General features: G+C 53.3%; 1 protein-coding gene across 1 annotated transcript; it reads left to right on the top strand.

Annotated features, from left to right (window-relative positions):
* The first annotated feature begins 6,496 nt into the window (after positions 1 to 6,496).
* Positions 6,497 to 8,825, top strand: LOC149810616 (zinc finger CCCH domain-containing protein 64-like). The gene is made up of 4 exons (XM_089994159.1): positions 6,497 to 6,684; positions 7,603 to 7,731; positions 7,806 to 8,054; positions 8,651 to 8,825. Exons 1-4 carry the CDS (start codon positions 6,497 to 6,499, stop codon positions 8,823 to 8,825), a joined length of 741 nt encoding a protein of 246 aa, XP_089850285.1.
* Positions 8,826 to 9,511: the final 686 nt, after the last annotated feature.

The raw sequence follows: 9,511 nt of genomic DNA, 5'->3' as shown, positions 1-9,511 counted from the left end.
GACTGAGCAGCCGGCGCTGGAAGGCACCAGCCCTCCAGTGGCCATGCTCCAGCCACGCGCGCAGCCGGTGCCGGCGTCGGCGGCGTCTGCTCTCGAGGGCGGTCTGACTCAGAGCTTCCGCGATGCGAGTCGCGAGGTGAAGATGAGCCTCGCCGACTTCATCTCGGGAGCAGGAAACGAAAGCCGGAAGAACGAGGACTCGAGGGCAGAGAAGGGCCCTGCGTGGGGGCGAGGAGCGCAACAGGTCACACTTCCGACAGGCAAGCCGTCGCTGTCAGCCATCATCCAACAGGAACATGCGCACAGTGCAAAGCCGAAAGCGCCCCACCAGTGGAGCAAACCCCCCGTGGTCCCAGGGTCCCAGCCCCGCAACCCTTGGGGCAAGGTCGCTGACACTATCCCACCAGCAGCCGACGTATTGGGCAGCTCTGAAGGCCTCCGTAGCGAGCGGAAGGCGAAAAAGCGTGATGGCAACACGTGCGCGTGGTACGTGCATGAAGATGTGCCTGTTGCTAGCTTGTCGGAGATCCAAAACGAGGAGTCCGAAGCACAGCGAGGCAATCTCGCCATCGCCAACCTCTCCTCCACGGAGCCTGCAGCCTTACAGCCCTCGCAGAGACAACGCGAATCCACACCACGGCCGCCAAATCCTGACACATTGAGCGCGGACCTCCGCCGTGCACAAGCTGCTGCTGCGAGCGCGATCGCGTTGGCTGTGCCGACCCTACCCTCAGTCTTGGGAAATTCCACAGAAGCCACTTCTCGTGCACATGACGGTAAGAGAAAGGCTCGTCACGCCAAGCACGAGAACATGCTTCGTGACGGCCAGATGCCCAATGCGGTAGACGCCGCTGATGAGAACCACGGCGGGCTCATGCATGACACAGCAGGCACGCGCGGTGGTTGCGAGCATGACAAGGGCCATGAGCATCATGATGGCGGGGGGGCACATGGGGGGGCGCATTCCGGGGGTAGGGGGAGACGTGGCCGGGGAGGGGGAAGCCCTGTGTCAGGTCGCGCCAGGGCGGAGGGGAGGGGGGATCGCCTCCGGGGCCGGGGCCGCGGGACAGGGCCACTGCGGTCCGCCAATGCCACGGGGCTTGATGTTGCAGCTGTGGCTGGAAGACGCGAAGCTCGGCGGCGACCACGTGCGCTGCGTGATGGTTCCTTGGATGATGCAGTGGCAGGGGGCGGATGCCGCTTGTCCGCTTGCGCTTTGGACGTCTCGGGCAAGCTTCCTCCGTGCGATCAAGCTGCACGAGAGGAAGCGGGCTGGGGGTCCTGTCCGGCCTCCAATGAGATGTTGCAATGCCTGGGTGACGGTTGATGACAGTGAGCGTAGAAATCCGCTCAGGCATATGTTTAGAACCACGCATGTGCAGACTTGCAAGTGTGACATGGATCCCTGGGATAGGGTTTATTTAGTTGTGCATTTATGCTGCATTGCTGAGGACAGGAATGGTTGCCATCGCATGTCGATGTACTGTCGGGCTCACGTTCCTGAAATTTGTAATGCTATCGGACGCAGTTATGCCTCATCTTCATCTCAACATGCTTTCGCGTGTTTGCATTGCAGATTCGACATGCAGCAAGAGTGTGTTCATTATTGTGTCTGGCACTGTTCTGTCGTTCACAGCCCTTTGCCAAATGCAAGCTTGCATCCTACAGATGCTCCGTTCAATGCAACACAGTAAGCTGTCTTTGTCTTGTTGATGCCATGTCTGGTATTGTCTGATCGTTAGGCGTTGCATGCCAGGTATTCCATGAGATGACGTCCAAAATTCTGATCGCAGGAGACGTGAATGGTTGCTTCGTAGATCTCTTCAAACGCGTTGATACCGTGAACAAGAAATCTGGACCTTTCCACGCTCTGCTTTGTGTAGGCCAATTCTTTGCTCCTGGGGATCCAAACGACGGCTTACCAGCCGCTTTGGCTGACTATATAAGTGGTGAAAAGAGCCCTTCTGTTCCTTTATACTTCATTGGAGGCTGGGGTATGCTACGATCCGTTGACGAGGCCGTTGCCTGCGCTTCTGTGCTCAGGGTTCAATAGCTGGCTGCCCTTGAATTTTTTGCCGTACCATGCCGACACGTGCACACGAGAGACACGGATGCAAATGAAATGCAATGATAGTGTATATCGGGGGTCATGCACTCCATGGAGCATCGCCACATCATCCTTGGTCGACCTGTAAGCCTCGTCGCCCTACAAAGCGTGCCGAATGTGTTTGCAATCTGTTGTGGCCATCACTTTATGGCTGGACTCGTATTTTCGTATGCGTTTATGGCGACGGTGTAGCATTTCCGGGTCAACCAGAGAAGAACGATGCATGAGTGCAGGCAAGGGCAGTGCAGCAGGGCTTTCCGCCCTGGAAGATTCGAACGGCTTGATCACATATCTGGGAAAGGGTGGCATATCCGAGGTCAAAGGGCTGACGGTTGCTTTTCTCGATGACGGACGGTGTGTAGCGGAAGCTCGGGCCGGGAACCCACAAGCCTCCGAGCACGCCGCACTCAAGGAGCCATTAGCGCAATTGAAGGGGCAGCTATCGAAACTCACGGTAGATGTAGATTTGCTTCTCACATGCGCATGGCCATCCGGTGTGCTGCATGGAGTGCAAGCCGTCGAGGGTACGTGTTGCAGACTCGCGCCCGCTGAAACTTTCCAGAGTGTGAGAATGCGCGTGATGGCATGCGCGCCTATCAACTCATGTTGTGACGACTTCAATTCTCAGCAGGCGATGAGCTGACACCACCAAAGACCGACACGCTCCGAACGACCCAGCCCGTCCCGTGCATGATACCCATGTGATGATGATGATGTATCTTTTCACAACACTACCGCATCCACATGGACATTGGCAACTCCAAGAACTACTCGGGCATCAGTGCTACCATTACTTTCATCTGAGGCAAGCGTACCTGGACCAGCCTGACTAACCATATCCTGACCTGACATGTCTTCTTCATCGTCTTGTACCCTGCAAGAAAGGAGATCAGCCAGAGCTGACCAAAAACGGCCCGTCAATTCCTTTGGGAGCATGTACCAGTGCCAACTCGGGTTACCAGGCATGGCAGCCAGCAAGGCGCATTCCAACACATCAAACATCAAAACACAGTGAACCACACAACTTGCACGCATGCAGGGATAGATGCAGCATCAGGCTCCGAAGCAGTCGCCGACATCGCGAAAGCCGTAAGGCCACGCTACCATGTGGCAGGGACTCGAGGGCCGTTTTATGCGAGAGCGCCATACATCAACTCAGACCTCGGGGCAGGAAGTCACGTGACGAGATTCATCTCTTGCGGAGCTGTCGGCAACGCGGCAAAAGCCAAGTGGCTACATGCGCTCGGCCTCAAGCCCGCAGCTCTCATGTCAGTGGAGGAGCTCCAATCCCATCCTGCGGACTCCACTGCATCGCCGTATGCTGTTGGTTCCCGAAAGCGCTCTGGCGAAGAGGTGCGTACAGCTTTCGTCCCCTCCCGTCGAGCGACACAACCGCACGTGTCGGTTGCTCATGTGTTGCATCAGCACCTACAAAATTAGATACTAAAAATCGACACGTGTCCCAGCGTATGCTCATGTGCAGGCGCAATGATGCCATCCACGTTTGGCACTGCCAGATGCATCGGTCTGTTTCAGTCGCTGTTTTAGTCCTTTTACATCACTGCCGCATCCACGTGGACATTAGCAACAGCATCACTTTCAACGTGCGTTCTCAGGCTCTGTCTGGGGCTGTATAAAAGTTGTAGTTGGCTGCCCGATTGTTCGATTAGCTCCTAAGCAATGAAATCTTACACAACAAATAACAGCATTTCTGATACCTGGTAGACATACATTGTTGTTGTGGAGTTATGCCTTGCCTGCGTGGTGTCTTTGCATAAAAGCGTGGATCCGAGGTCAGAAACCTGGGCTCGAGTGTAATGACAATCATGACAATCATGACAATCATACACACTCGAGCAATCATGGCAATCATGACAATCAGGGCACTTGCGTCGCTACCTCGACAGGTTCATGTTCTCCAACACGCAGGGCTTAGGAGAGCAGTCCTGGCGGTGGCAAGATAACAAACGCGCGAGGCACGCCGCTCCCAGCATAGGGCGGCCAGGGGTTCAGATCGACACCAAGCTCAGCATCTACGTCAAGAACCTTCCGTACTCCGCGACGGAGGATGAGCTGGTCGATTTCTTTTCTCGGGCAGGCAATGTGGTGCGCTTCGCTGCCAGGATTCTGCATGGATTCAGCGCCAACGACGTTGTTTTTAACAGGGGTGGCCATGCTGATGTTTGCCCTGTTTCGAACGGAAGTGCTTGGTTGCTTTTGGCCTGTGCCGAGTTCTTGTTCTCACCTGTGCGATTTACGATGATGTATCATTGACAACAAATCTCATCTACCTGGTCAATGCCAAAAAACTTCAGTGCCAACTCTTACCGATGCAGTGAGCTTCCATGGAAAATGTGAGTTCAGTCAGGGCACCAGCTCGTCTAGCCCATTGGCCTGCTGGCAAGGGACTGGCTACAGACCTGCTTGCAATCAAGCTTTTTTACGAGATGGTCTTTGAGAGAGACACCAGAAGGTGGAGGTGAGGTCGGTGCCTTGCCAGACAGTGTGATTTTGTGGTCTCACATGCCCAAAACTGCGTGAATTCCAAGGGCAGTCATGTGGGTCGAAACTCAGACTGGCAAAAAGCACTGAGGTGGAATGCTTGTGAGGCACAGGTCGATGTCAGGCGAACGCTGAATTCGGAGGGCAAGCTTCATGGCTGGGCCCACATCCAATTTGATGCCGCTGCTGCTGTGGAAGCAGCTTGCAGCATGTCTGGGCAAACCCTGATGGGCCGGGAGCTGCATATCGACCTTGCCACAGGGAACGACCAGCCCAAACTGAACCTTGGGAAGCCCGTCAAGGACTGCTGGTTCTGTCTTTCCAACGAGCAGGTGCAGCTGCTCTACCCCAACTACTTTTGATGTTTGACCAAGGTCAGCACGATTCTTAGTAGTCTTGGAGTGGTCAATGTCCATGTCCAAGTGGATGCTGTAAAATGATACATGATCAATACATCACATAGATAATGGCAGGGCATAGTCACCAAACAACCGATATATGATGGCTGATCATGTGGAATTATGTGGAGCTAAGCAGTAGCTCGAAATAAAAAGCTGAGGCAAGCCTCGCCAGTTCCGCAATAAAGGCGAGCATGCAATCAGAGCGTGCAAGCTAGAAGGGCAAGCAGGCGCATCACGGATGAGTCATGAGATCACTATCACAGACTATCTATAAACTAGAGTACCCAGTACAAGCACCGTCGCAGTTTCCCTCACTGACCTAGCCGTAGACCAGCTCAGAGAGTTCAGGTGTCGCTGCGCTAGCGCAGTCAATGACTCAGGTCATTGTCAGGTACGTCCCCCACTGCCTGTGGCATCGTCTGAAGTGCACGTAATAACCAATACATCGTCATCTCAACACCGGATGATTTGACTTGCATTGTTGCATTTCCATGTAGGCTGCGTCCCGTTGTGATGTCGTTACATGGGAATGAGTGAGAACGTGTAACGCGTTCGAAGCACAGCCTGAGCTTATGACAGGGGCTGTGATCACTGTGAGAGTAGACATGGAATCATTGGAAAGGCACCAGAGGCTCTCGCTGGAGAGCCAGAACTCAACAGCTCCTATATGGAGGGATGCAGTATCCCCCAAAGTGCGATACAGCTACCGTGGTTGACGGAAGGCTCGAGTAACGTCCAGCACTGTTGGCAACAGTACTTGTGCACATGTGTGTTCACGGTTCATGTTTCTCAACTTGCTCGAGACAGTGCACGATGGTGCATGGCTTGGCGATGTTATTGCAACCACTCGCCAGTTGCCAATGTCCATGTGGATGCGGTAGTGTTGTAAAAAGATACATCATCATCACTTGCACGCCAGTTTTCCAGAGAGCATGCTCTCTTGCAGTGGCTTATAGTTCCCTTGTCTGACAGGCACCTTGCTCAGCCTATGTCTCTGCACTCTTCAGAGATATCTGAAGAGATCTCGTGTAGCTTGTCTGTAGTTGGCAACTGACTTGCCAGGCGTTACATGGGTGTAGTATGTCTTTCAAGCAGTTTGGTGTTTGGAGCGTCTCATGGCAGAGCCTCCATCTCGCCTCTGGTTGGCCCCTCCATCAAGTGTCGTAGCTTTGTGCACTGCCTCAACTTTCATGAACAATCGCTTGCTGCTTGCAATCATAAGTAGAGCTGTACAAAGCTTAGTTGGCTGCGCATTTGTTGCATCAGCACCTACCCGATTTGATACTGGGGCTCAGTATTTCCAGTACCAGACATACGCTTCTGTACAGGCGCAATCATATGCACAATGATCGGACACTACAGATGGCGATGATGCATAGTTTAGAGCGATATTGCACCCACATGGACATTAGGATTCCCACAAAAGAGACGATTTGACAAGCAGATGTGAGGCATTCAGGCGGACGTTCAGCTAGTGGTGGATGTGATGGACGAAGTCTACTTGGCAGTGGACAAGGGGCCAATCAACAACATGCATGTCCTCCTCATTCCTGTCGAGCACTACCCTAACACCGTCACCATGAAGCCCGAAGCGTATGCGGAGGCCGAGGACATGATGAGCTCGCTGCAGCGCGCCTATGCATCGCGTGGCCTAGAAATGGTTGGCTTTGAGCGGTGCGCTGCGCCTCGGCTTTTGAGGCCTGTTTGAGGATTGTCAGGAGCAGTGCTTCGCCAGGCAGTTTGCTTTGTGGGTCTGTTTCCCTGAGAATACATGGTTGTCTGGGGCAGACATCGGGGTCGAACCGCATTCAGGTGAAGCGCTGGTGAGGAACATGGTCATGGTAGTGCTGGATCCGAAGCAGTACTTCTTGTCCATGCGGTTGCGAACGCTTTGTGCATCGAAGCGCCATCATCAGGAGGTGATGATGATGTATCTTTTTACAACACTACCGCATCCACATGGACATTGGCAACTCCAAGAACTACTTGGGAATCAGAGTTCTCATTACCATCACCTGAGGCAAGCGTACCTGGACCAGCCTGACTTACCATAACCTGACCTGAGGTTCTGCATTGAATCAATGCGCGCTTGACGTGGACAGCGTGTGTGCGAGCATTTGGGACAACAATGACAGGTGGAGGATGAGGCGGGTGCCTGTCCGGGCTTTGCAGCAACACGCGTTTGTATCATGCGTCCTTGGGAACTACTTTCCAGCCCAATTGGCACGCTCCGCTGTGCCGCTGTCAATGTGGATGGGGCATTGTTGTGACACGATTCATCATCTTCACATGTGCGGCAGTGTCTAGCAAATCTGGTCCGGTATGGTAGAGGCATCAAACGTTGCGTACATATTCTGCGTGAGCTATGGCGATCATGAAGCTGAAATCAAAATGGATGGAGAGGGGAGGGCACTTGTTTAACCATTCTGGCTGCTATGCATACGTACGTACACAGATATGCTCAAGTCTACTTCATCCAGCGTGTCCAGCAAAGACTTGAGAAATAATACGGGTAACCTTTGTCAATGTGCAGTCAGAGTGGGGCACTCCTCACGCTTTTTAATTGGGGGCTCTTTGCATGGCTTTCTGTAGGGTGAGAGTGGATAGTGTTGGGTTTTCACAGGTGAGGTTTGGTGATTTTCGCAGGCAAAAGGGGGGGGGCCGTTCATCGCAGGTCGAGGTAGAGGGCTTCTTGCAGGTGAGAGTGGGGACTTTTCGCAGGTCAGAGGGGTTTAGGTGCTGTGGATCGTCTCACAATAAACGTTATCTCACGTAAAAGTGGGGGATCGTTGCAGGTATTTAGGCTTGCATGCACGGGGAGGCAACCACGCGCACATCAACTTCATTGGTATCTCAAGGGATGCAAGCAAGCGAGCACAATCAGCGTTTGAACGCACCGCCATCAAGTACCATTTCTCTTTCCAGCATGTGCCCTCAGCCAGCGGCGAGGCTGGTCGCCAAAGCGTTGCTCAATTGGTCGGTGACCTGCAGTACTTCCAGGTGTTTCTGCCTGATGGGAGCCGTCTTGTGCACATCATTCCCAGGTGAGAACATCCAAACGGAATGGCAGTGTTTCACTGTGGGATTTGCAGATCCGGAGGCCCAAAAATGCATGATTTTTGGGATTGAAATGGGGGTCGAATGCAATCTGGCGCTGCACCCACGGCAGTGGCTGAGCCTTTCTGCTGGGGACACTTCTTTTGTCACAGGGACAATCATCATCTGTCGACGGCGGCAACCACTTGAAAAGGGTTGGAAAATCTGATCACAGAACCTGACAGAGCATCAGCATGTCCCACCTGCTCATCACAGTTGCAAAAGTGCTGTGACGGGTGAACATAACGCACCCCCAGGGTTACATGTTTGCATTGCATGTTGTATGTTGTTCTGGGGGTCGCATATGGGTGAATGGATTGGTAACACTATGAGTGATGTTTTCATCTCGCCTTGTGAGTGTTGTATCTAAGGATAGGGTTGTGAAGCGTACGGTGTCATGTCATGTAGCCAAATCTTGGATTTCCATCTCCACCACCGTAGACTCCCGCTGTGACGGGAGCCACAGGCATTGAGGTATACGATGAAGTCCTTGCAGGCAATGCTATCATCAGATTCATATGATGAATGTTTTCCTGTGGCGTAGGGACCAGAAGCATCCTATGCACTTTGGGCGCGAGGTGCTTGCACTCTTGGCTGGGCTGCCGGACAGGTCGGACTGGAGACAGTGCAAGGCCCAAGACGGCGTCGAAGAGGAAGCCCGCAGCTCTGAGTTCCGCGCCTTCTTTGAGCCCTTCAGCCCCAACGCACCGAAAACGTGATGCTCAGTAACGCATCGCCACACAGCCTGTTTTTGCTTGTGAGGTGTAAAGCCCTTTGGGCGCTTGCCTTTGTTGAACTGTTGTGCGCGTGCTCCGGACAGTTTAGAGCATGGTCATTTTGTCGAGAGAGTTGCTCCGTTTCCATTGCTACGTTCGGGGTGATAAGCATTGAAAAGATGGACGACTGTGCGTGCCCAGGTATGCGTCACTATGGGCGGTGAGCTCGAGGCGACAGAGCGAATGTGCGCCACGATCCACAACAAAGCCATGTTTGCAGACTACGTAATCACCAGTGGAAATCGTTGCCAGTGCGATTTTATCGACTACCGTATGCTTGGGTGTTTTCTGCAACGGTTGACGACGTTTGTTTCGTTCTCCGTTCACCTCGAGGCGTTCATCACCTCATGCAGAAGTATGTCGAATCAACGTCATAGGCCACGCAGAAAGCTGTGTTTATGGGCCTGCAAATTCAAGCAAACTCGCATCGTGCACATTTCACTTTGGTGTGCACTGACAATAGCCATCGGTCCAGCGTTTGGAGAACCTCACGGTGCAGCTCCCACGAGCATGTGCACTTGTCGCATACACTAGCGCACCTTCTGCCGCTATGTTTGGGCGGCAGATGCATGCGTCAATTTCATTTACCTCGCGAATTGCTGCTGTTACTCCTTGCCTGAAGTTACAGG

The sequence above is a fragment of the Nuphar pumila genome, unplaced genomic scaffold (assembly GCF_984573655.1).
Source record: "Nuphar pumila unplaced genomic scaffold, dmNupPumi1.hap1.1 HAP1_SCAFFOLD_235, whole genome shotgun sequence".
Classification (NCBI taxonomy): domain Eukaryota; kingdom Viridiplantae; phylum Streptophyta; class Magnoliopsida; order Nymphaeales; family Nymphaeaceae; genus Nuphar; species Nuphar pumila.
The sequence above is the reverse complement of the archived record's forward strand: the minus strand, read 5'-3'. Positions and strand labels throughout refer to the sequence as shown.

Excerpts from the sequence above, each read along its gene's own strand:
- LOC149810616 (XM_089994159.1), top strand. The coding sequence starts at position 6,497 with ATGGACGAAGTCTACTTGGCAGTGGACAAGGGGCCAATCAACAACATG. Across the intron at positions 6,685-7,602 it reads GAAATGGTTGGCTTTGAGCG|GGTGAGAGTGGATAGTGTTG; the intron begins GTGCGCTGCGCC and ends GGCTTTCTGTAG. Across the intron at positions 7,732-7,805 it reads AGAGTGGGGACTTTTCGCAG|GTATTTAGGCTTGCATGCAC; the intron begins GTCAGAGGGGTT and ends GGATCGTTGCAG.